The 27,901-nt window shown below is 44.3% G+C and overlaps 1 protein-coding gene across 2 annotated transcripts; it reads right to left on the bottom strand.

Annotated features, from left to right (window-relative positions):
* Positions 1 to 130: 130 nt before the first annotated feature.
* On the bottom strand, positions 131 to 27,901 carry FBXO34 (F-box protein 34). Of its 2 annotated transcripts, XM_073638795.1 has the most exons (3): positions 27,644 to 27,901; positions 4,472 to 4,627; positions 153 to 3,118 (listed from the first exon to the last, which is right to left on the bottom strand). In XM_073638795.1, exons 2-3 carry the CDS (start codon positions 4,537 to 4,539, stop codon positions 1,015 to 1,017), a joined length of 2,172 nt encoding a protein of 723 aa, XP_073494896.1. In that variant the 5' UTR covers positions 4,540 to 4,627; positions 27,644 to 27,901; the 3' UTR covers positions 153 to 1,014. The 2 variants fall into 2 exon arrangements, with proteins under 2 accessions (XP_073494897.1, XP_073494896.1); XM_073638796.1 differs by lacking the exon at positions 27,644 to 27,901 and having other exon boundaries at positions 131 to 3,118; positions 4,472 to 4,554.

Below are 27,901 nucleotides of genomic sequence, written 5' to 3' on the forward strand. Positions count from 1 at the left end.
CTACATAGATATTGGTGACCTATCCTTACGCGTGTCAAAACTTAAAATTTTGCAGTAAAATGTCATTAGACAAGGCGGCAAGTTATTATATATTTAATATTTCACCAGATTTGCTGTTAAAAATGGATTCCACATTTCCATAAATTGTACATCTATAAACTCTACTGAAAACATCGCAGCTTAGAAAGAACTTTCAATAGATGAAGACTGCATATTACAAGGAATATAAAAAAACAAAAAAAAGTGCAAAGTGAAGAACAAAAAAAAAAAAAATAAAAATAAAAAACAACCACAAAAATACTATTAAACAAAAAGGTGAAAGCCAATGCATTCAGCAAGATTCAGGATGCACATTTTATTGAAGTAAAGCCAGACAATATCTTTCTCATATAGTTTGTCACTATACAATAAGTCACCTCATGTATTCACTTTGTCACAGTATTTCAGACACTTGTGCCAGTTCCGAGTACAACTCTCTCCAGTTAAACCAATGATAAACACTTTTAAATGCTTCAAGCCCTATATATTTTTAGAGTTTGTTTTTTTTTTGTTTTTTTAGAAACGTCGTACAGGATATACATATTTAACAAGACACTTAAAATAAAAAAAATAAAAAAAAAAGGGAAAAAAAAAAGAAAAAAAAAAAAACATCCACGCAAAAAAACAAAATAAAAAAAAAAAACAAAGAAAATAATCCATCCGTTCATCCGTACACCTATAGCCACGACAACTTCCATAGCTGCTTTGTAAAGCTCAGGTGGCATCAGCTAGCAATAGATTTTATATGTACATCTATTAGGAGTTATTTACATAAAGGGCTAAATATCCAGTTGAAAGAAAAAAAAAAGTAAAGGCTCTTGTGTTAAAGAATGTGCAGTTTCGCGACCCCATGAAAAAGAAAAAAAAAAAAAAAACCTCATGATTATGTACAATGTAAACAGCATGGGGCATGAAAATCTTTTTTCTTCTTCTTCTCCTCTTCTTCGACATCAGTACGATTCCTGCCCGCGTTTGTCAGTCTTCTTCGAAGTCGGACTCTCGAGCTTTCTTGCACACCGTTCGGTTAAAGCTGTGAAAAGCGGGCACCCAGCGATTGTCGTGAAGTCCCACCCTACAGCCGCGGCTCTCTTTTTGAGACATGTGACAGCACATCCAAAAACCCGGGCCGTAAGGTAAAGCTTGGCAGTAAGGTTTGGGATGCCACAGGCATAAAGACACGTCGCCTCTCGCGTACTTCTTCTTGCACTGCTTGCAAGGGTCGTCTTTGTAGCGAGGGTCCCGCACCCACAGCGAGTCGCACGGTCGGATGTCGTAATGTTCGATGACGAATTTGAAATAGCAGGAAGTGCATTTTAGGGCAGCGAGACATCGGGTGGGAAGATACTTGAATATCTTCACCAGGATGTGATGGGGCAAGAACGCCATATACTGCTGAGGCTCCAAGAGCTGTTGGATCTTAAATCGGGTCTCGAGAAAATCGTGAGACACCTGCCTCTTTACGGAGGAGGCGTTGAGTACCTGAGTTACGGTTCCAAGTGAGGAGATGGAGACGGCGTATTGTGCAATCATTGAGCTATTCTGCATACACAGAGTATTGTCAAAGGCGCGTTTCTCTGGGGCGTCCGCCTGCGACTTTACTTCAGGGCTGATCCGTACATGTGCATGGGTTGCATCGTTTTGATCACTTTGAAAAAATAAGACCCCGGGTGATGGGTCCCCTGATAAAGCTTTGTCCTGTGTGTGTCCTATATCCTGTGTGTGCATTAATACATCCGCAGTCTTACAGGAGGGATCAGGGATCCTATCTGAACACTCCGACTTTTCATCAGCTGCACCATCATTCACCGATTGACTCTCATAAGAATCAGGGACACATTCAACAGCTTTTATACAGACAGAAATAGATAAGTTACAAGGATCCACAGTTATCGCAATATCGCCCCTACACCTCATTTTTAGATAAGTCTCTCTTACGAGTTCAAGGTCTACGTTGGCCACAAAAAAGTCTTCCATAGGAGGCAAAGACTCAGAATCTTGAGCCATGGGTGGAGGGCAGTTTTGCCAAGATTTCACCGGAGAAACGTCTTCCTCATTTTGCAAGACATTTGTCTCCACCCCGGAAGCAGCAGCAGAGTGTTTTTCAGGATCGGATGCATCATCCTGCGGAGGACTCGCTCCTTGCTGCGAGCCGCTGGCGAGCAACATCCGGCCGACATTCCTTCTGAAGCTGTTGTTTCTCGAGAGTCCTCCCGATTCGCGGTCGTTCTGGCGCCTCAAACATTCAGACTCGAGTTTAGCCACCATTTCCAAGACGCACACGGACTCCAATTCGGCCTTCTCTGAATTGTCTTTCTCAGAAGGGTTTTCACTGGCTGCGAGTGCCATCAAGGAGACGGGCGGAAGGGCACATTTAGAATTTCCAGTGGGTTTTGAAGGATTGGAAAAGGGTTTAGCACAATCAGAAAGTAACGCACTTGCTCTTTGCTCTAGAAAAGCTACCATCTCTATCACAGAAATGGGTCTTCCAGGAAGAATTCCATCATTATCGGTGACAAAACTTATTGAACAGTCTTCCACTCCACTTGGGAAAGACTCTGAGAGGAGGCACTTTTTCTGCGCTTCCTGCACCTTCTCCAGATGGTTCTTTACGCGTTTCATGTCCACCGATTTCTTTCGCCTTTTGGCAGCCCTTCCGCTCATGTCCCCAGTGTTTTTAATCTTCATGGAGCTGTTCCTATTGCTGCTGAAGTGATGAGAGGCAAAAAAGGCAATCTTCTCTTTCGTGTTTCCGGGCTTGATGAGCACGCAACTATCCAACGCGACCTCTCCTTCGTCTCCCTGATGGATGGTTACAGGTGGAACATTCTTTGCTTTGACCTCGAAGCTGTTGGAGGAGCTCATCCCTGCCGTATTGCACATGGTGTTCGGAGACAGCGTGCCCAATGGCCTGCGGGGTGGATTATCCATACACTGTAAAGAATTCTTGGTGGCCACATTACGCTTTTCATCTTTTGCCGAGCTTTGGTTGTTCAGATGCATGCCTTTGTTTGATCTTGGTTCTAGGAGAGATTCTTTTTTCTGTATCTTGTGATATGGCTTTAAATGCATTCCAGAAGCCCTGCAAAAAACACAAGTGCAGGCGGTGAGACTCGCCGATATGCAGAACCCAAAAGCAATACATTCAGCAAAAACCCACTGCTGACCATATGCAGCCGGATCCCATCACCTTAAGGAAAATCTCTTATGTAGGAAAACACGTTAGTAGCCAGATTTTGTACAGATTTGCTGCTCTTTACACAGCTGATGTAGTCAGGGCCGCTCCGTAATCCTTGAAAAAGATCATGAGGGTGAGCGAGCCATCCGAGAGAGCCAACAACCCAACATTAGCCACAATCTCACACCTAACCAATTTTGCTTCATTTGCAAAATTAGTCATTTTGAAGGTTACACCTCAGCATGCTAGATTAGGCTGAAAATACAATAATTCATGTAAAAAGAGGAATAAACTTTAGTCAATTTATATAATCCGCAGAGAACTAGTTTCACACCAGTAAGATGGCTCTGCATCCAAATGAGAGCACATGTCTGTGCCTATATCCATTCTAGTCTATGGAGGCCATATTCCCAATGCCCCTGAAGGTTTGCCCTCCCCCACACCTATCAGACATTTATGGCATATTTTGGGTATACGCCATATATGCATATCAGAGGGAAATTAATTACTTGTCTAGGGTTCCTGCAAGGATTTCTTTGCTCAGGTCTCCTGTTCTGGACTAATGCTAGCCCCACACAGGGGTCAAAATGCTGTTCTGGCCTTCAGATTAAATGGCTAATTCCTATGTAGGTGCTTCAGGTAAAAGCAAAGGCAAATGTTTGGATTTTACGAGTTAACTTTCCACTAGAAAAACAGACTGTGCGTGGACTGTGATGTCTGCACCAGCCGTGCCTCTCCTGATCTCCACACTCAGCTTCGTAGACATAGGACATTGCCAAATTCAGATCATGAGACCCCCGGTCGGGGCGGACATCGCGGTTCACACACCGCCCATGAGAAAGGACCTAAAAAGGTTCCCATACACATCTGGTTGGTTATTTGGCTGACAACTAGCATGCATGTGTTATCAATGGGGCGTAAGCTGCTGCTGGACACGTCTTGTTGCGATTCATCTCCAAAAAGGAGGAGAAGACAGGATCAAGCAATATTAAAATCGCCATATTCTTCTCTATCCTGACATCAGCTGAGAGCAAACAGGGGTTTGGCCGACTTCATGGATGCCACTTGCTTATGCACCGGTAGGAGAGCAGTGCGATGACGTTGCTACCTGCTAGGACATGTGCACTATGTCTGCAGATTGTGCTCGAATCATCACTGCGCTGCTCACCTCTCCGTGCAGAATTTGGAGCAAGTATCCAGTGAACAATCCTCTAACACTGACAGACAACGTGCTCGGACGACTCCGGCCATGCTTACCTCTTGACATGTTGATAGGAGTGGAATTTCAGTGGTTCCCTGTGGAGGCCGGCTCTGCTGGAACTCATCCTAGCTGCCTGCACACGAGGCGTGTCGTCACAGCCAGTCCATCTTGGTTATGGGTGTGTGCTCTGTCCGTCACAAAGGTGTGGGAAACTGTGGAAACACAAACAGGAGAGGAGCGTTTAGCCAGACTGATCGGTGCCGTTCATCCCCAGCACCGGTAATGGACATCATGGAAAGACGCATTATAGGCAACGAGCACCATAAGATTGCACATAGAGGCGCCTGCTCCACTTTTAGTGCCATGAACATAACTGCAGAATTGCTCTTTGTAGGAGTTTGATTATAAAATGTCCACAAAAAAAAATAAAAATAAAAATTGCACAATTCTGGAAGAATTAGTAAGACTGTGTGGGAGGATTGCACAGCATGGCCGTACGTGAGGTGTACTTACTATTGGCCCCGTTTACACTACAAGATGTATTTTAGGCAAAAACCAGGTTTAAAAATATCCACACTCAAGATTTCCACAACTCCACACTAGTGACTGCGGGGAATCTGCCAGGAGGCTAAAAATACAGGAGCCGAGGCCAACACCTCCTAATCCAGACTGTGCCACTTACAGGAGGCCTATTCATCACAGGGTGGAGGATCCCAAAACAGAGGATGGGGCGGCCATACAGGAGTTAGCGGATGGCCAAATATCCGGGCAGCAGACTCCCCCATACACACAAGCATGCGGGCTGGCCGAGCAAAAGCAGGAGCTATGAGAAAGCGGCTGTCAGACAGACTTACCTCCCCAAAAAAGATGGGGCATGGAAGCCTATCTGCCCCCAATTTCATGCACAGCACAGTACAGGGAGGCACAGAGTTGACACCCCCCCCCCCCCAAGGGGCACAGAGAGGCCCCACGGACGGCCCCCCCATGGGGCAAACATCTATATTTGTGTGGCAGACAGTGGAAGCAGCTGATACAGGAGCAGACAAAACATAGAATTAGTATAAAACACAGGGACACTGACCACACGTACCGCACCATGCCGCATTCACACAACAAAACGCAGGAGGATTCTGCAAATACAAGGGGAAAAGAAAACGCTTAGAAGTACTTAAGGTTCCAGGAAACAAGGTTAGAGTACAAAAGGAACACATCAAATGCTGTAAGGAATTAGGGAAATCAGGAGGGCCACAGTCTTCCTTCTGTAGCCCACTGTTAGCAGGGAGACTGCTCTTTGCGGAATGATAACCGGGTGTTTGCAGGGAAGAGAAATGCCAGCACTCGCCTAGTCGCGATCAGGAGTCTCAGACACTTCTCAATGGAATCTATTGTATGAAGCGACAATTGGAGCTGAATCCTAACAGTGTGCACACTACACTGCTGAAGATGTCCCCGGGAGGGGTGGACTACCCATTTACCTCTACCATGACCCTACTGGGAGCCCCAGAGCATAGTTTTTCACTGTACTAAGCTCCACATCTCTTGTATTTCTAGATCCTCAGGTCATTTATATAGATATCTGCAGATAAATAGCGTTGGCCGCGCTGTCCAGAAACCAGGGGATGTTGGCCGCCCTGGTAATGGATACAGATCAGGTACATTTTATGGCTACCCACATAAACCTGGTCACCTGGTGATGGTGTTATAAAATCAGGGAGGAATCCAAATGACGGCAAAAGTCGTTCTCAATAGGCGTTACAGTGAATGATTAATAGGTTGTGAAATGCAACCATAGAAAGGCTTAAAGCTGAGGGCACATTCTAAAAGGGGCAGGAAATATTAGAGGTGGACAAAAAGTTTTAAGACTCCCTTCCCCAAAAAAATATCTATCTATCTATCGCACCTGAGGTCCAAGGTCCTTTGCTTTTGGAAATGTAGTATTTTTGACAGAACAATCTGTAATGAACAAGCCAGGACAAAATAGGGGATTTTTTTTATAGGGTATAAAAGATGCAGATTATGTGACTAAACGAAAATAGGAAATTATACCCGAGTACGAGCAGGTAAAAAAGGTGAAAACTTCTCAGTGGTCAATTATGGAGGGTTAAGTACTTTACAACAGGGATTAGCGGTGGGAGGTCACCACCACTCCCTGAAGCCAACTCTCCTCAACTCCTATATTTACTGAGCTACACCGGTGCAGGACATCTGAGGAGCAACTGGACTGGTTTTTATTGCTTTTGATCTTAAAATAGAGATTAGGCTTCATGGTTTGTAACAGTGTCAGGAGCAATCAACAGGTATAGAAATAAGTCTGCACTGATTAACATGGGACTAAACAAAGATAAAGACTGACAACACTTCCAAGAGGATGGAAGACCCTCCCACCACCACCCACTCTCGAGCATCATGATGTGCGGGCTCCGCTCACAGAAGGGATGAGATCCAGAACATACAAGCAACGCTTTTTATACACACTAACACGTTTCTGCACTTTTCTCAAGTTAAAAACAAATAAATGACATCGGTTTTTGTTTTTTTATCTTGAAAAGGTGCCGAAATGCGTTGGTGTGAATTCTAAAAAAACAAAACAAACAAAAAAAAAAAAACACCTTGCTTATACTCTCCAGATCGCCTCCTTTCTGTGAGCCCAGCACTCACGTCGTGATAATCTCCGCTTTATCAAAATGTCATCTTAACAAGACTCTCCTCCAGCCACGGAACATCATGCTTTGACAGGTGTTGTTTCCTTACACAACCCCTACATGCAAGCGCTACACTCACCCTCACCCCTATTTTGTTCCTCATGGTACTGCCCATTTGTCCCATCCAGATACATCCCCCCAAAGTTACAAAGGCAACTCTCAAGCCAGTGTCACTCCAGCCATTGCCACCTCCTCCTACTTGACCGACAGCCTCAATGCTGTGTGACTACAGGCAAAGGAGCAGGCAATGGGAGGGGAATAGAGCTGGAGTCAGAGGCTAGAGAAGGGCTTCCAAGCTGATTTCTCAGAAAAGGAGGAATGGACTTGCTGAACTTGTCTTTAGAAGAACTATATCCACATATAAATAGTTTGGAGGGAGTGAAATGCTGCTGACAGATTCCCTTTAAAGAAAGAAGCAAAGGCGGTTTTTCGCTGAATTTCTGTCCTGAACATGGCGGTGGGGGCAGAGCTTAGTTTGCCTAATTTGCTATTGCACAGTAAGAGCTTGTTCACACCCTTCGTTTTACAGTACCAGCAAAGTGAAGGATTTCTGAAATCACATGCACACGCTGCTCATTTTTTTCTTGCATACTTGAAGCAGAGTTTTTTTTCCACCCATTGAAATAAAAAACACAATTAAAAGAGAAAAAAAATAAATAAAAATAAAATAAAAAAAAAAAAAAAAAAAGCAAACTTGCATGTTTTATGCAGCGTTTTTCCTGACAAGTTTCCTGCAGAAAAAAAAAAAAAAAAAAAAAAAAAAAAAAAGTCTACTGCAAATACTAAAATGTGTGCACATACCCATAGCAGGTTCAGAAGGTTTCTGTTGCAGGAAGCCGCTTCTCAGTCACAGAAAAAGCAGTCAAATGACTTTACCACCTCAAGCTAACAGCCAACGGCAAATATAATGGTGCATTGCAGTCATGGCTGCTCCCCAATTTGACTCCGTTCACACTGTTTCTGCAGTGAATTCTGGGGTTCTGCCTGACGAACCCTGGACATACACTGCATTGACATATCATCATTGACGTCCATTTCATATCAAATGACCTCCATTTGTGAGTTTTTTCCCCCGTAGTCAGTACATGGAAGGATCTTGTCACGCAAGGTGTGGGAAAGACTAGTGCAACAGAGAGGGAAGAGGGAAAGAGCCCAGACTCTATGGAAAGTGGGGAGTGGAGACCTCCTAGTCTGGTCTATTGTCACCCTGTCTCAACTACCGTCCCTATATTGGCTCTTCACCAATCGCTGCATGCGTGCCTCGCCCTGACTTTCCCTGGCATATGGCTAAGGCTAGGGAAGGGAGGAGATGAGAACTAGTCGATCTCCACTAAACTCTATAGACAACAAGGGTAGACAAACAGGGGGAATTGCTTAGCTTTAGACAACTCCAAACAAATAAGCACACGTCCTCAAGCTCCAGAGAGGAAGAAGTACTGCTCTTGCTAAAGCCTCACAAGTAGTAATGAATATCGCCGGCACCTCCCTCTCAGACACACCAGGTATTTATACACTCAGGCCAGGGAGATAATTAGCCAGAGGGAGGTAGCCGCTGGGTCCTAAAGACAGCCTCTCATCTAAGAAGATGTCTGTAATGCCAAATGTAGAGATCTCCTGCAACCAACTGCAGGGCGACTGTCACCTCTGACACACCCATGACAGATCTGAGGGCACAGACTAATCATAATATGGCGCACTTTATAGCAGATCTGTAGGAAGTACAATCGTGCGCTCAGCCTCATCCCTCATTTACTGCTCAGTATCGACTATAAAAGGATCATTACGTAGGTCTCCACACATGCAAAGGTCACACAGTCTAGACAGAGCCGTCAATGTCAGAAAACAAGGGCTGTTTAATATTGGGCTTTTTATGTGACTTCAGTAGAAAGCAAACAGGGACTTGTTCTCAGTCTACCATAAAGTGGGACATGAACTGCCAGGGCATACTGGGAGTAGTAGTTTTACAAAAGCTTGAGTGCGATAGGTTGCTGACCTATATTAAACGCATGAATCAGGGAAGTTTTTAAACTTGTTTATACCTGAAAATTGCCATACAACATGAAATCCCTCCTTACAACTCAGCCATGCCCAATAGTGCACTCTTACAAGTTGCTCCTCTTCAGCCTTCGGGTCCCTTAGCGATTGCAGCATACTATAAAATCAAATTTTCAAACCTGCATTGCGCCCCATGTATCAGGACTAGTGTTGAGCGAGTATGTTCTATTAACCCTTTCGGTGAGTATGCTTGGCCAAGCTCCAAGTATTTATAGCTGTTCGGTGATATGGTTGAATCGCTCCCATGTGCATGATTTGCGGCTGTTTGACAGCTTTATTACATGTGAGGAATGTCTAACAGTTGCAAATCATGCACACGGGAGCGATTCAAATATATCACCGATCAGCTGTAAATACTCGGAGCTCGGCCCGAGCATACTCGGCGAAAGGGTTAATAGAACATACTCGCTCATCACTAATCGTGATGTCTTCCAGAGATGTTGCTCTTAGATTTTACCCTTGTAAATGGGAAAACACATGGATTTTGCAACAGATTTAAAGTGCCACCCCAGTGTTTTTTTCACATTTGTTAAGGATCATGCGTGCACGTGTAATGGTGGTAGTATCTCACCGGTCCACATCTAAACTCCATCACACGAGTGCCAAATCACACAGTGCTTGCTAAGGAACAGAGGTCACTTTTTTAAATGTTCTCAATGCAAATCGGAGACCCAAAAACAAGGCTAGAGAGCCTTGTTCGGCGTCTCAGACTTCGGGCTCGTGCAGATAGCGGTGTATTCTCTCATGCAAGAGAATCGGGATGATTATGGCGAGCAGATTTTCTTGGATGAAGAAGAGAAGATTAGGGAGGAGGGGGTGTCTCCATTTTCTCACTGCGTGGACATCGGACTGCACTTAGAGGTCATCTGAGTGCAGTCCGATGGTTTCCACGGACTGACTTGCATGGTCGGATGCGATGCAAATATCAGATAAAACTTGGATATGCAGCGATTTTTCCATCAGACTGGCTCTGTCCAAGGGAAAAAAAAAAAAATTAACATGTGCACGACCCCATAGAACATGGAAATGAGTGCAATCCGATATTTTGTCAGATCGCACTTGGACCGATATTACAGTCATGTGCACGAGCCCTCACACTGAGAAGGTGACAACCGCTCCACACAAAGAGCCGGCAGGTTACAGATTTAGTGACTGGATGCTGGTAAGGGCCTGGAGCACCAATGAAGCCGAGAGACAACAGCAACAGTTGAGTTACTACGATTATTACTTTTGTACACAACCCCTAACAAAAGGGGTGGGAGGGAGAAAAAAAACAAAAAAAACAATGTGTTTTTAAGGCCATATCCTTGGTGCCACATATGCGAAAACTCCTGATACAGTGAGGTCTATGACACTGGTTACGCATAATATATAGATGAATGGCGGAGCAGCGCGGCTCTGTGCAGCTAACAGTGTGACGAGCTGGAGCAGCGCTGCTCTGTGCAGCCAACAGTGTAAGGAGCTGGAGCAGCGCGGCTCTGTGCAGCCAACAGTGTAAGGAGCTGGAGCAGCGCGGCTCTGTGCAGCCAACAGTGTAAGGAGCTGGAGCAGCGCGGCTCTGTGCAGCCAACAGTGTAAGGAGCTGGAGCAGCGCGGCTCTGTTCTCCAAAAACAGCGGCTGAGATCCTATTCCCATCAACAGGAGCCGAGCTGCAGCACCTGAGAACAGAAATTATTGAGTGACCCCGGTTTTGTTTTTTTTTTTCTCCTTAAAACACAAAAGGTATTTTAATGGCATTAATAATAGGAATCACACTTTTGCATGTTGTTAATTCGGTCATTCAGATACTATGACAAACAGGCCAAGAGATCATGGCCGTATTATTATAGGTACTTACAAACCCTGCCAAAGAACATACACTGTGATGAGAACAATCCACTTTATTTTCATGGCAGCGGTGAAGTCGGCCAAATAAACTGGGTGTATACCACATTAAACAATCTTGGAATCTGCTACTAGGATATAGGAAAAAATGAGTAATGGAGACGCGAACATTCCCTTTACTCTGAACGTTGTAAATGGACGTACATCCCGGAGAACGGTTCATATGATTGTTAGGGACTACACAAAATTACAGTAGTAGAATTTATACATCAACCCATGGATTAAAGGGAATCTGTCAGCAGGTTGTTCTGTAATCTGAGAGCAGCATGCTGTAGGGGCAGAAACTGTGGTTTCAGCTATATTAACTCTATGGGTCCGCACAGTCACCATCACATGCAAACAAATGAGACCAGGGAACTGATGGAGATTCGGAGCTGGACCTGGGGAGGGCAAGTAAAGCTTAGAATTGTTTACCACTCCCCCTCCCCTCCCACATCAAATGCTCAAACAAAGACACACACCTACCTGCAGGCAGTATGCAGATACCGTCCATGTCCTACCATAGAGTTGTCAGCTTTCATTTTTTTAATTATTTAATTTGTAGAGGGTTTTTCTCATGCAAACAAAAGATTTACACATACAGATCCAATATACATTTTATTTTTTAGGTGTGTATGAAAGATGAAAATCAAATGGAGTATTCTGATGAAAAACAAACCTTTTCCAAATGGAAAAAAAAAACCTAATGAATGCCTGAACTGTTCGAAACGATGTAGGCAATGAATAGAGAATTTTCACTGCTTCATGCCATCCACAGCCCATTATTATAATGGCGGAGGGCGCTACCCACACATCTGTCCTCATTCTACAGGTAAATAGACACTAAATCAAAGGCTTCAGCAGGACATAATCCCATTTAGATATAAAGATTACAAGCTACGGCTGGCATATGAACAGAAACATTGGCTTGGCACTTCCAAGAGGACAATTTACCCTCGTCACTTTCTAATGCCAGTGTCAATGCCATGACGGGAGCTGCGGAGCAGCCTGAAGAAGGACCATTACCGGTGTAATTATCCAGGAGGGTGTGGAGGCCGTGCTTGTTATCTGTAGCTACAGAGCCGTATGGAGGAATGACATGAATGTACATTGTGTAATCACATTTAGGTGTGGCATCAAGTGTACCATTCATGGGAACATTTCACCCTATGAGGAAAAAAAACAAAACAGAAGCTTTTATTTTTTTAGAACCGAACAGTAAAATTATCAGAAAAAAGGAAGCAGGTCTGTCCAAAACCAAACAAGCAACGTCTTACATCACTGGTCGGGCAAACTGTGGCTCCAGGGTGTTACATAAGGCGACTAGTGTCGCATCGTGTGGTTTATAATCTCCGCATAGCCCGGTATTATACCGCTCTGGAGAAAGCTCATTCAGCAAAAACATCAGGTGTGGTGCCTGACACCTGCACAGGATGGCACCATTGTACAAAACTCCTATGGCCTGCAAGCTACAATGTACGAGGGGCAACGAAGCTGGTGTCACCCCTGGTACGTCTCGATTAAAGGGCTACTGCAATAACCCCTTACTAATTTATAGGGACTGACGGCCTGGACATCCTTTTCAGTTAGAAAGTTGCGAGGAGTTCACCTCCATTATGATCTATGGGAGTTATGGAGGCTGCCACATTTTCCAGGCCACGTCATGGAGTATTGTTAGAAAAATAAAAAGGCACATTTATGAAGTCATAGGCAAAAATGTCCCCATTGACGGCCTTCTTACGTCTAAACATCCGAAGCTTGTAAGGGGCAGTTATATGGTTGTTTGCATGTCCCCTAGAACAGGGTTCAGCGACCTCAGGTACTCTGGCTCTTGTGAAACTACAGCTCTCAGCGTGTGCTGACAATATGGGAGTTGTAGTGTCATAACAGCTGGAGTGCCAGAGGTTGGTGATCTCCTGCCTGCAACCCAAGTTACAAATTAATCTGTGCAGCAAAAGGTTTGCAAAACGCAGACTCCTCAAACGCCCTCCAAGAGTGTCACTTTCCAGCCCTATTGCATCACATACAGCGGCTTGCAAAAGTATTCACCCCCTTGGCATTTTTCATGTTTTGCTACCTCACAATCTGGAAGGTGTTTTTTAGGGCTTGCATCAGTTCATGTAAAGAACATGCCTACAACTGTGAACATTTGTTTTCTTTTTTACTGAGAAGGAAACAAATAGAGCAACATTACTGAAAACTTCATTGTGCATAACTATTCACCCACCTACAGTCAGTACTTTGTAGAGCCTCCTTTTGCGGCAATTACAGCGGCAAGTCGCTTTGGATACGTCTCTGAGCTTTCCACATTTTGCTACTTGGATTTTTGCCCATTCCTCAAGGCAAAATTGCTCCAGCTCCTTCAGGTTAGACGGTTTCCTCTGTTGAACAAAATATTTAGATTTGAGAGTCCTCAGAGGTTGATACCTTTTAATGGCTAACTGAAAAGATGATAACAAATTGCAAGCTTTCGAGACTACTCAGATCTCATCAGGCATAGTATAACACAAAATCTGAAGAGTCACATATTTATACACAACGGGGCACAAGAGAAAAAAAAATGCAATAGGTAAGACAGGTGATTAAAAGCAGAGTTATTATGGAAGAGATAAACAGTTCTGGCTATAAATATTTTAGCAGTTAATAGATAAGGAGTGTGAAGGTTTTATTGTCCTGTGACCAGGTCCAGTGTTATGATGGCCTCACAAGTCTGAGGGGCACATTCCTTAGTTGATGTAGAATGACATAAATCCATGCGACACATTCATTCCTGCTCTGAAAGTGTTAAAGGTCACCATCAGTTTATATTCTGAGACTCTTCTTTCTCTTTGAGATTTGAAGTTACCTTTTAATACCAGTAATTTCATATCTTTTATGCTGTGATCAGGGGAACAAAAATGCTTGGCTACAGGCTTTCTTTTATTGTGTGGCGATGATGATTCATCCTTGTTCTAAGTTTTTGCCCTGTCTCCCCTACATAAAGACCCCCAGCTGGACATTTGGTACATATAATTAAGTACACTACATTAGATGTGATACAGCTGAACATACCTGGGATCTTATAGTCCTGATGTGAATTGGGAATCTATCTTGTCTGTGGTCATTGTAAAACCTGTCCGTTTATATTTTTTCTGGTTGCAGGGAAAGGTACCTGTAGCTGGTGGAGATGACAGGGAGCTTCTGACAATGATGCTTCTTAGATTTGGGGGCCTGTCCGTTTATAACGATAACAGACAAGATAAAGATTCCCAATTCACATCAGGACTATAAGATCCCAGGTACGTTCAGCTGTATCACATCTAATGTAGTGTACTTAATTATATGTAAACTCTGCTGCCCGACTAATCCACCTGTCCCCCCGCTATTCCCCGGCCTCTCCTCTCTGTCAATCTCTTCACTGGCTCCCCATTGCCCAGAGACTCCAGTTCAAAACCCTAACCATGGCATACAAAGCCATTCACAACCTGTCTCCTCCATATATCTCTGACCTAGTCTCCCGCTACATACCCGCACGCAACCTCCGATCCTCACAAGATCTCCTCCTCCCATAATCGCATACAAGATTTCTCCCGTGCATCCCCTCTACTCTGGAACTCTCTACCCCAACACATCAGACTCTCGTCGACCGTGGAAACCTTCAAAAAGAGCCTGAAGACCCACCTCTTCCGACAAGCCTACAACCTGCAGTAACCACCACTCCACAAATAATGCTGCACGACCAGCTCTACCCTCACCTACTGTATCCTCACCCATCCCTTGTAGACTGAGCCCTCGCGGGCAGGGTCCTTGCTCCTCCTGTACCAGTCGCCATCACATTGTGTTCAAGATTATTGTAATTGTTCTTGTATGTATACCCCTTCTTCACATGTAAAGTGCCATGGAATAAATGGCGCTATAATAATAATGTACCAAATACCCAGCTGGGGGTCTTTATGTAGGGGAGACAGGGCAAAAACTTAGAACAAGGATGAATCATCATCGCCACACAATAAAAGAAAAAAGAATAGATCTGCCTGTAGCCAAGCATTTTTGTTCCCCTGATCACAGCATAAAAGATATGAAATTACTGGTATTAAAAGGTAACTTCAAATCTCAAAGAGAAAGAAGAGTCTCAGAATATAAACTGATGGTGACCTTTAACACTTTCAGAGCAGGAATGAATGTGTCGCATGGATTTATGTCATTCTACATCAACTAAGGAATGTGCCCCTCAGACTTGTGAGGCCATCATAACACTGGACCTGGTCACAGGACAATAAAACCTTCACACTCCTTATCTATTAACTGCTAAAATATTTATAGCCAGAACTGTTTCTCTCTTCCATAATAACTCTGCTTTTAATCACCTGTCTTACCTATTGCATTTTTTTTCCTCTCTTGTGTGTCTTATTGTGTATAAATGTGTGACTTCAGATTTTGTGGTATTCTATGCCTGATGAAGAGACCTGAGTAGTCTGGAAAGCTTGCAACTTGTTACCATCTTTTCAGTTAGCCATTAAAAAGGTATCAACCACTGAGGACTCTCAAATCTAAATATTTTTCTATCTACTGGCTAACACGGTACAAGAATATATATTTTCTCTGTTGAACAGCAATCTTCAAGTCTGACCACAGAATCTCAATCAGATTAAGGTCCGGGCTTTGACTAGGCCACTCCAAAACATTTTACACGTTTTCCCCTTAACCCCTTCATGACCGGAGCATTTTCCGTTTTTGCATTTTCATTTTTTGCTCATTTTGTTCCCAGAGCCATATCTTTTTATATTTTGGTCAATATGGCCGTGTGAGGGCTTATTTTTTTGCAGGACGAGTTGTACTTTTGAACGACATCACTGGTTTTACCATATCGTGTACGGGAAAAAAAGGGAAAAAATTCCAAGTGCGGTGAAATGGCAAAAAAAAGTGCAGTTCCACAGTGTTTTTTTGGGTTTCTTTTTTTTACCACGTTCACTGAATGATAAAACTGACCTGCCATTATTATTCTCCAAGTCATTACGAGTTCGTAGACATCAAACATGTATAGGTTCTGGTTCTTTTTTATTTAAGTGGTGAAAAAAAAAAAAATCCAAAAGTTTTCTAAAAAAAATAAATAAATGGTGCCATTTTCCGACACCCGTAGCGCCTCCATTTTTCGGGATCTGGGGCTGGTTGAGGGCTTATTCTTTGCGCGCCAGGCTGAGGTTTTTATAGATCTATCATTTTGGGGTAGAAACAATGTTTTGATCACCCGTTGTTGCATTTTATTGCAATGTTGTGGGGACCAGAAAAACGTAACTCTTGCGTTTAGAATTTTCTGTTACGCCGTTTACCGATCGAATTATTTTTTTACATTGATAGATCGGGCGATTCTGAACGCGGCAATACATGTTTGTTTTATTTTGAATGGGGCGAAGGGGGGGTGATTTAAAAAAAAATTATATTTTTAAAAATATATTTTTTTTTTCCTTTTTGCTTGCTTCAATAGTCTCCATGGGAGACTAGAAGCAGCACTTGCCTGATCGGCTCTGCTATATAGAGGCGATGATCAGCTCGCCTGTGTAGCAGATTTGCTCACTTGCTATGAGCACTGACCGCTGGGCAGCGCTCATAGCAATCTGGCCATGACAACCACAGGGGTCTGCTGCAGACCTCGGGTTGTCATGCCAACCCGTCGTTAACCCGCGATCATGTGACGGGGGTCACTGATGAGCGGGGTAAGTGACGTGCTTCCGGCACGGTGATGTTAAATACCACTGTCACAGATTGACAGCGGCATTTAACTAGTTAACAGCCGCAGGTGGATCACGATTCCACCCGTGGCTGTTGCGGGCACGTCAGCTGTATAGTTCAGCTGACATATGTCGGAGCCCGCGCTAAACAGGGGGTTATGACCATTACGTACCATGTCATAAAGGGATTAAACCACTTGAATGTTGCTTTAGTAGTATGCTTTGGGTCATTGTCTTGATGGAAGGCGAACCTCCGTCCCAGTCTCAGATCTGACAAACAGATTTTGCTCAAGAATATTTCTCTATTTCACACCTTCCATCTTCCCCTCGACTCAGACCATTTTCCCTGTCCCTGCGGCTGAAAAATGTCCCCACAGCATGATGCTGCCACCACGTTTCACTGTGGGGATGGTGTTCTTGAGGTGGCGAGCGGTGTTGGTTTGGCAACAGTTTACCTTGTGGCCAAAAAGGAGTCTCTCGCATGTCTTTTGGCAAACTCAAAAAGAGCCTTATACACAAAAATTGTAAGTAAAGGCTTTCCTATGCCCACTCTCCCATAAAGGCCACCTCTATGGAGTGTACGACTTAATGTGGTCGTATGGACAGATACTGCAGTCTCTGCTTATGAACTCTCCAGCTCCTTCAGGGTTACCGTTGGTCTCTGATGCCTCTCTAATTAATGCCCTCCTTGCCCGTGTTGAGAGTTTTGGTGGACAGTCCTCTCTTGGCAAGTTTTTTGTGGTACCATATTCTTTCCATTTCATGATAATTGATTTGATGGCGCTTTTGGTGTCGGGGTCCGATCTCAGTAGGGAGAATATATATCTATATATATCTCCCTACTGGTGACTTGTACTTCTCAACAACTTTGTCTCTGACTTGTTTGGAGATCTCCTTGGTATTCATGGTGTTGTTTGGTTAGTTGTGCCTCTGTGGCCTTTCCGAAAAGGTAATGTGTATACTGACAGACATGTGACACCAAGTATGTGACTTATGAAGGTAATTGCTTGCACCAGAAATGTTTAGAGGCTTCATAGTTAAAGGGGTGAATACATATGCACATGCCAATTTTTAGTTATTTGATCCCATAAATTAAATGTAAGCCTATATTATTCTCATTTCATTAACTTAGACTAGTTCGTGCTGATACATTACACACAAATCAGATTACAAAAATATTTAAAAAGACCGATTGTAAAGTGACAAAATAGGTAAAGGGCCAAGGGGGTGAATACTTACAAGCTACTGTAGATTATGGTTGCAGGCATACAACACACACACAAAAAGTTAAGGCTATTTGGCTTTCGGGTGAAATTTCAGGCTGATCCTACAATGCCCTCTAACCTTTTTTAGGTGAACTTAATGTGACCGTCTCTAAACTCTTGAATGCACATGTCCAATTGTTCAATGTTTCAGTACTTTGCACAACCTGCTGTTCTCTAACAAGAAACTTAATGGTAAAATTCACAAGAGGTGTTTGATCCATGAATCTCCCTATAAATTTCAGGGTTCAATTAGAATTGGTATTAAACAGTCCCCCTCATCATGCTGTTCACATTTTGACATCATGAGACGAAAAGGACACCTAACAATTGCTCATCAGTACTTCGCCATTGCGAGGCTTAAAGCAGCATGTTCTCAGACAGAGGTGGCCACTGAGCTTAGAGTCACAGAGTCATCAGCAGGTTGTAATAGAGATACAGGGAGACTGGAAGAGTCACAGAAAGGAATAGAGGTGGACGTCCTTTGGCCACGTCCCACACTGATGACTGCTTCATTGTGAACACTGTCCTTAGGAACCGGATTATGAATGCCACACAACTCCAGGCACATTTAAGAGAGGCGAGAGGCACCCAAGTGTCAAGTCAGACCAGTCGAAGCCGTTTAGCACGCGGACCATGCTGATGAAGACAACCTGCAAGGTACCTGACCACACCGCCATGGGACAAGGAGCATCTACGCTGGACGAGGGACCAGTGGCCTGAGTGCTGGTCACTGACTAAAGTCAATTCATGCTGAAAAGAAATGATGGCCACCAAGGATGTTGGAGATGTCAAAGAGAGCGCTGTGCATCAGCCACTGTTGTCACCAGTGGTGGTGGTGTTACAGTGTGGGCAGGTGTCTAGTCAATACAGAACTGCCCTACACTTTAACAAGCCCCTACTACTTGAATAACATCATTAATCCAGTCATTGTGCCTCTGCATAAACACCACAGGCCTAATTTCATCTTCCTGGACGACCATGCTCCAGTTCATCGAGGTCGTATCATTAGGGAACGGCTGCTGTAGACAGGGGAACCTCAAATGGAGCAGCCTGCACTTTCTCCAGACCAGAAACCCATAGAAAACCTATGGGATCAGCTGAGTCGCCGTGTAGGGGGCTTGTAACTCTGTACCCCAGAACCTCACTGACCTGAGGGCCGCCCTTCAAGAAGAGTGGGATGCCATGTCTCAGCAGACAATAACTCCACTTGTGAACAGCAGGAGACGTCGTTGTCAATTGTAATTGATGCTCAAGGCCACATGACAAGTTGTTGAGACATTGACATTTGTTGTTGGCTTTTGTTTCAATAAATTGTTTGAGATGAGGAAATCACCATTGAATGCTTCTACTTAAATGCCCTAATAAAATATCACTGTAGCATAAACTGTAGGTTTTCCATTAATTTCACCAGAAAGCCAAATATCGCTAACTTTTTGTGAGCAGTATACACCGTGTTCCGAATTATTAGGCAAATTAGTATTTTGATTACATGATACTTTTTATACATGTTGTCCTACTCCAAGCTGCATAGTCTTGAGAGCCAACTACCAATTAAGTAAATCTGGTGATGTGCATCTCTGTAATGAGGAGGGGTGTTGACTAATTACATAAACATCCTATATAAGGTGTGCTTAATTATTAGGCAACTTCCTTTCCTTTGGCAAAATGGGTCAGAAGAGAGATTTGATGGGCTCTGAAAAGTCCAAAATAGTGAGATGTCTTGCAGAGGGATGCAGCAGTCTTGAAATTTCCAAACTTTTGAAGTGTGATCACCGAACAATCAAGAGTTTCATGGCAAATAGCCAACAGGGTCTCAAGAAGCGTGTTGGCCAAAAAAGGGCACAAAATAACTGCCCATGAATTGAAGAAAATCAAGCGTGAAGCTGCCAAGATGCCATTCACCACCAGTTTTATCATATTTCAGAGCTGCAACGTTACTGGAGTATCAAAAAGCACAAGGTGTGCGATACTCAGGGACATGGCCAAGGTAAGGAAGGCTGAAAAACGACCACCTATGAACAAGAAACATAAGATAAAACGTCAAGAATGGGCCAAGAAATATCTTAAGACTGATTTCTCAAAGGTTTTATGGACTGATGAAATGAGAGTGACTCTTGATGGCCCAGATGGATGGGCCAGAGGCTGGATCAGTAAAGGGCAGAGAGCTCCACTCTGACTCAGACGCCAGCCAGGTGGAGGTGGGGTACTGGTATGGGCTGGTATCATCAAAGATGAACTTGTGGGACCTTTTCGGGTTGAGGATGGAGTGAAGCTCAACTCCCAGACCTACTGCCAGTTTCTGGAAGACAACTTCTTTAAGCAGTGGTACAGGAAGAAGTCGGTATCGTTCAAGAAAAACATGATTTTCATGCAGGACAATGCGCCATCACATGCATCCAACTACTCCACAGCGTGGCTGGCCAGTAAAGGTCTAAAAGAAGAAAAAATAATGACATGGGAAAGGTGGCTATATTGATCACTAATTATTTTGGTTTTTGTTTTTTGCATGTCAAATGTTTATTTCTAAATTTTGTGCACGGATATTGGTTTACCTGGTGAAAATAAATAAGTGAGATGGGATTATATTTGGTTTTTATTAAGTTGCCTAATAATTCTGCACAGTAATAGTTACCTGCACTAACAGATATCCTCCTAAGATAGACAAATCTAAAAAAAAAAAAAACACTCCAACTTCCAAAAATATTAAGCTTGGATATTTATGAGTCTTTTGGGGTGATTGAGAACATAGTTGTTGATCAATAATAAAAATAATCCTCTAAAATACTACTTGCCTAATAATTCAGAACACAGTGTATATTGGCTCCCACTGTTTCAATCATCCTATTATTTTGGTCTTGGCTGTTTTGTTACGTACCACACATTACACCCATTTAATAAGGGATTCTGTAAATTCAGTCCTAAGCTTTATATCCAGTTACACAACTTGCTTTCCATGGGTGTAGTTCCTAAAAGTGCAGCGCTGGTGTGAACCAGATACAGATCTCACTTTCCATGTGAAAGAAGGATCTGTTCAAAGTGATGGCTCCGTCTACAGCGCGGTATGTGCCAAACCCTGTACCTCTGTGCCACATACTACATCTCGCTGCGATTAGGAGCCTCAACGGAGGAAACCATACTGAAAAGATTTCCCCTCTGTGAGGAGCACTGGGATTCTTACAAAGTAGTAAAAAAATTATATCTATCTATCTCCAACCTTCCCTCCACCACCAGGTGGTGGAATTTTTTTTATTTTTTAAAAACCACTGTGGACCCCAATGGAAATCAGTGTCAATTCTCCAGTAAACGTCACATATTTCTTCGATTATTTCTGCACCATGCAAGCAAAGGAATTAAAAGGCAGCAGTATGCTCGTTTTTTTGTACAAAATTTTTCTGCGGCTTTTGGCCATTTCAAAATTCAAATGCAGAAGCCGCGCAACAAATCTGCAGTATGAGTATCAACTTCAGATCCAGCTTGGACCGTAAAATGGATCACAATTGGCGGCATTCACATCACATGTGTCTGTAGGGCAACCTCATCCTGATACTAAACCTTCATCTAGCCAATATCCTTTATTCCATACAACTTGACCAACCATACTGCCACATGTGAACTCAAAAGGGTTTTCCCATTTTCTAAAAAAAAAAAAACAAAAAAACACAGGGCCCCCCAAATGCTTATATACAACAGCAAACAATCACCTTGCCCAAGTCCAGAACCAGCTCTCGGGCTCTGCGCTGGTCTTTGTGGTCTGGTCGTGACACCTCCAAGCAGTCAGTGCGCATCAAGTTGCAGCCAAATACGGAGCTCAGTGGCTCACTCAGTCTAGACTGGCATCACCACTGCAGCAGGGACAACACAGCTCTCGATCCAGTGAAGGCCGAGCACCTGCTGTTTTTGTTAGATGTATAAAAGTTTTGGGTTTTTTCAATTTTTTTTTTTTTTTTTTTAAAGTGGGAAACCCCTTTTGGGGTGTATGAACACGCCATTTTTCAGGCTGATTCCGCCCAGAACCCACCTGAAAAAGTGCCCCGTTAACTGAACATAATGCACAGCAATGTCAAAACAACATTGCTGTGTATATGTTCAGTGTTACGTCACTTGTTTTAACAGCTTTAGGGTTTGGAAACTCTGATAGAGGATAAAAAGTGATCTGTCTATTCTTCATACGGCTTGCGCTAAGGGCGCAGTCAGACGGCCATATAAATCAGGCCAGCGTCTGAACACAATGCACAGATTGGCCGGCAGATCTCACAACCATATATTTCTATATAGCGGTCACACTCGGGTCAGTAGAGTCGCCAGTCAGTCCAAGCATTACGTTTAGACCTCGGTGTGATTTATACGGCCGTCTGACTGCAACCTATGAAGCTGCCTGCTCTATACCTAGAAGAATAAAAGTAAAAAAGACAGCAGCGGCAGAGTCGCCAGAAGAACAACAGCGAAGCGGCATCAGGAAAATTACCTCCGGCGTTTTCTGAAGTAGCCTTGCCTGGGAAGACTTGACAGGTGCACATAAACTAAGGGCGACCATTTGAGGTTTATAGGGGGGACTACCCGACAGATGATAGAGAAAGACCGTTGGAATTTTAAAGTCCAATTTATTTTTTTGCAAGAAAGAAGCAGTTGTCAGAGTAGTATGCCAGTGGCTTTCTCCTCTCCACCCGTTGAAATCAAATGAACGCTCGGCCAAGCAGTCATGTGTATGGGGAAGTAGGAAGAGAACATTAGGCAGACAACCATCTCATCTCCTTCATGGCCAGCTTTCACCTCTCCAACAAGTTCCCGTTAGCCCAAGTTCACATGTCCAGTAATCATCCGTTAGGCTAGGGTCACGGAACAGTATTAGAAAAAATAAAACCGCACTCATCCGATTTACACGGTGGTGTGAGCGAGCCCTCAGAACTAAGCAAGTAGCCATCTGTTGACAAAAAAGTTGTGCAGAAAGCTTTTCCTTTTACAATACTTGCACTCATAGAACATAAACTACACTTACATAGAAGACAGATTTCACAAAAAAAAAGTAAAAACCCTTTGATGTCAATCTATAAAAGCTGCTCCTCAGTTACAGAAACTGGACGAGCCCAGCGGCCCACATCAGATGCACTTGTAAACTTCCTCCATTACACCACAACAAGATGAGATTTCCTGGACGAGCTGTATGCAGACATCGCACATGAAGCGAGGCGACACCGTCCTGCACACATCAGTCGCTGTGTGCGCTGCAGCTTGTCCCATCTGCCATGCAGGCTGGGGGTCCGGCCTATGTGAGCACTGTGGTAGGAATGTTGTGTATAATCGTGCAGAGCATGCACGGACACGCTCTACGACACGAGAAGTCATTGCACACCATTGGACCAGGAGCAGCAAAGCTACAATTTTATTTAGGACAGTGAAATAATAGACATGATATGTGCCCCTATAGCAGCAATCTGCAAAAAAACTTAGTCCAAAATTAAGATCTCATTCATTCCATGACTTTACCTCAGCTTTTCCCCATCCGCTGTATTTGCAGACCAAATAAATAAAAATAGTAAAGTAGGACCTTAGTAAATATTTTGCAAAAACACTACATGCCTATATATTCAAAATGAAATGGTGGCACTAAAATGTATCTGCAACCAAGCCAAAAGCTGCAGAGAACCCACTTACCTCTCCACGAACAGCGCAGGCCCCATTGCATTTGTCTGTACAGAAGTGGCTGTTCCCTTTGTGGACGTGTTGATGTCAATGAGTGACGCTCATATCCTTGATGCTGTGTGAGTCACCTGTACCCGGTCGTGAAGGTCACAGGTACAGTGGCTCAGCAATGTGACTGCCTCCCTGCAGTGCACGCGGCAGCTTTGCTCCAAATTCCTGACCTGCTCCTAGCTAAGAATAGGGGGAACAATCATCAGCGGCGTGTGTAGATAGCCCTCTCGGCATATCAGGTGGAGATGTGTGCCACTGACCAATGTACTTTCCACAAATAGAGCTGGCAGAGGACGAGGCTGGCACTTACACCACGCTCATTAACAATCTGTACAAGTAGAAAGCTTTGTCCAGCGGAGTAAATAAGCCAAACACAGCAGCGCTGACCGTTGTGCTAATAATTGGAGCACACAGGGCAAAAACCAAGGCTGTGCACTTAGAAATCTGCTTTCAGTCCATCAGTTTTTGGTTGGTATCTATTGCAGGGTCACTAAAGGCTCATGTATAAGGCAGAGCTGGCGCAGGCACCCTATGGTGTTATATTACACACGCTGCCATATGGCGCTGTAGTCTGCCTCCACAATGCAGAAGTAATGCAACTGCAGTGGGTCGTCCAAGTGTTTTCTCATGAATTGTGGGCACAGTATTACGTATCCATCATATGGTTGTACATATGTGCCCGACAGATGTAGATCAGATAGCTACGGGCCGAATATTAGTTATACTTATGGCCATCCTCCCCTCTGAAGTAACCAGCCTGCGAGACACATTTCCCTTTCTTATGCAGTCTCATAGCCAATATTTTAGTCACAGACAGAAGCCGTTCATTCCCCCGCAGTTAGACTTTTTGATGGACCACAACTTTCTAGTAAGTTGGGCTGTAAAAATTGCAACAGTAGCGATACCACACCATGCATGGGTCCAATGCCAAGTACAATACCATCCTGGTGTAATGTAGTTGGGACACAAACTGTACGGTCCGGCGTGCAGAAGTGGAGCAACGCGCCATAAGGTCTGACTGCGGGAGTGCACAGTAACATTTAGACCTATCCCTATTTTTGTAGGATATATTTTGGTAGGAATAAAAGACAAACACAAGATGAGCACACAACTTGTACTATTGGTGCAGCTAGTAAATAGGAATCCCTAAATTATGCTCCTCTATCATATGCAAAATGCCAAGTCCATATTTTAGTGAAGCAGGATGACAATGTGCCATTAGAAGGCACCACTTCAGATCCCGGAATGGTTAAGCTGCCTACACATGGAGCGACTCCTCCTTCCCCATCTATGTATCATAAGCAGTTGACATTCAAGAGTCTAAACATTAGGTAACACCTCACTGGGGTATTGGTATCAAGTTTTTTCCCCTGGAACAGAAAATTTCATTTTAAAAAGAAAACAAAAAAAAAAACTGCTGTAGAGACTAACAAGCAAGCAAGCGTTCCTTAAAGGGGTAGTCTTGTCGAAGAAGAAAAGTCTGCTATCAATTATTGCGTGACTGCCTAATTGTGACATTGTATCCCCAGTGCATGTAGTAGGTCACAACACCAAGTATACGCAACTTGCAGGGGAGAAGCAAACGAGAGACTACGCTGAACGTGACAGCGAGTATGCTTATTGCCTGACCACCCGCATGTGCAACACAGCAGCATCGATCACTGTCAAAACTCAATGATGGCAAACTATTCTCCTACTGGACAATCCCTTTAAAGATATACTCACACAGAGTGGATAAGCTGCACATTTTTCATCAAGATTTTCTCAGTGGAAAAATCAGCAATGTATTAAGCTAGGTTTGCAAGAAGAGGTTTTGGGGCAGGGGGAGTGGATCTACAACAAAATCCTCCTCAAAGGGGGTCTTTCTTTTTACAGAAAATCCTGCTCCCTGGACACAGGTTTCCATAAAAAAACAAACAAAAAAAAACAGTGCTTTACTCGCCCTGCCCTGGTCTGGCGCAGAATCTCCGCCTCTGCTCCCAGAATCTAAGGCTATGTGCACACGATCCTTTTTGGCAGCGCTTTGAATGCAGCATCCTCTATGCTGCGTCCCAAGCGCTGCACGCAGGTGAAGCCGCATGTGTTCATTGAACCATGCGGCTTCACTACATCCCATCCATTGCACTATAGAATCTCTCTTGTGGAGAACAGCATCTCCGCAAGAGAAATAGACATGGTGCGGTCTTTGAAGATGTGCCGCATGTCCGCCTCCGCGGGTGAGCCGCAGGAGCACGGAAACACATAGTGGGCATGGGATTTGTATAAATCCCATCCACTATGCTGTAAGATCTGGCCGCTGAGGATTGCACGCAGCGCGAGTGTGCTACGTCCAATCCAATCCGCCGCGTTAAATGACCGTATGAATGCACCCTTATAATGGCTGCAGTGATGACGTCACGTCCATAGCGCTGCGGTTAATCGTTACGCTCAGCAGCCGCACTGGCAATGCGTTATTGTTAAAGGGGTTGTCCAAGTAATTCCAATATTTCCCCCAGTAAAATAACAGTTACTCACCTTCGGTACCAAAGCCATTCCAGCACAGGTCTCCCGGAGATTGTGTAACATTATGTTAAGTGATCCCTGCGGTCAATTAGCGCTGGGATCACTCTCCTCTCCTACAGACGTAACTGACATGCGGAGGAAGTGAGAGAACAGCAGCAGCTCTCACTTCCTCTGTATGTCTTTATTTGTCCAAAGAAGAGCAGAGAGAAGCCAGCGCTGATTGGCCACAGGGATCGCGTAACAATGTCACGCAATCTCCGGAAGAACCAGTGCCGACACTGCTGGAACAGCAGCGGTACCGGAGCTAAGTATAGGTGTTATTATACTGGGGGAGACACAGGGATTGAGTAGGGGCTGTGCAAGTAGTGGGCTACCCCTTTAATGCTACACACTGGGAGCAGCGGCGGAGACTCAGCAATGGACTTGGGGGAGGGAGACCAAAACTATTTCCTGAAAGCCTTAAAAAACTCTTACTATTCTTTTATTTGGGAAATTCCCTTTGCTGTAAATAAAAAAAAAAAAAAAAGTTTTCTTTCCGAAACATTTAAAAAAATAAAATAAAATCTGGCGGAGAAACAAAAAAATTGCAGCTAGAAACCTCCTCCAAACAAAAAGCTGCAGAAAAACTGCAAAAAAAACTCGTCTATAAATCGGAGCGTTTCATGAAGCGGTTTCCGCTTGAAACTCGGTTTTAGAACACTCAGTGTGAACAAGGTCTTATACCAAACAATACATGAAAACAAACGAAAAAAAGCTGCAGCAGAAAATTTCCTGAGGTGCAAGCTTTCAATTTGCAGGTCAGTGTCAGCTGCGGACTTTCTCTGCCATGGTCACTTGGTGCATTTTTCCGCACTCGCCATTGATCAAACACGGGTGGACGCGTTTTATTTAGGACGCTTTCGGCATGCCATAAAGAAAACCCCATAGTAAGAGGCTAGGAACCACAGGTCAGCGGCCTGCAACCTTCTCCTCTGCAGCGGATGTGGGACTACAACTCTCAGCACCCAGAAACTACGCCCACTGTCACAGATTAATGGCTGGAAGGCAACAGGCAGCAATCAGTCACCTTTCTGCAGATATTCTAGGCACACATCTGTAGCTGAGGGGGACTACATCTCCCAGCATGCCCTGGCTACTGCACGCTATGACGGCATGCTGGGAGATGTAGTCCTTCCAGTAGAAGGAGAACCGCTCGCCTATCCGGATGGTGTGATCGCGGCCCTAATACTGCATTATGCTGTACGGACACGGGGGAAGGAGATAAACCGACCACAAACCGGAACAAATACAGAGAGCACCCACAGGCTGGAAACAAACCCCGCACCGAGCACAGACTGCAGCCCGACCCAGCGCGCAGGAGAGTCCGAGGCTGCGGCCTGTAGGGGCCGTAGAGCAGCTCTATACCGGAGGCCGGGCCCGGTCCCTCCCGGGCAGTTCTTACCTTGACTATCGGCGGCGGCCCCGGCTAGGCGGGAGAGAGGCGGCGGCTCCGGGGAGGCAGCAGCTCGGCCGCACCACACGCTCTGCTCTCCTCCGTAAGTGTACAGCAGGCTAGATCCTCCGGTAACGTGACCATCCACGGAAAGACAGCCGCGTAATACCGAGCCACCGACACCAGAGGAATGGGGTTGAGAGGAGATAAGCGATACGTCACCAGAACCAACCAGGCCGACGTCTCTCATTGGTCCAGGGGAACTGC

Source organism: Phyllobates terribilis, unplaced genomic scaffold, assembly GCF_046119375.1.
Source record: "Phyllobates terribilis strain yellow unplaced genomic scaffold, ASM4611937v1 Scaffold_7__3_contigs__length_470593459, whole genome shotgun sequence".
Lineage (NCBI taxonomy): Eukaryota > Metazoa > Chordata > Amphibia > Anura > Dendrobatidae > Phyllobates > Phyllobates terribilis.

Bases quoted from the DNA above. Each gene is read 5' to 3' on its own strand.
- FBXO34 (XM_073638796.1), bottom strand. From the start codon at position 4,539: ATGAGTTCCAGCAGAGCCGGCCTCCACAGGGAACCACTGAAATTCCAC. The intron at 3,119-4,471 runs GTAAGCATGGCC...TGTTTTTTGCAG, and splicing joins TCCTATCAACATGTCAAGAG to GGCTTCTGGAATGCATTTAA.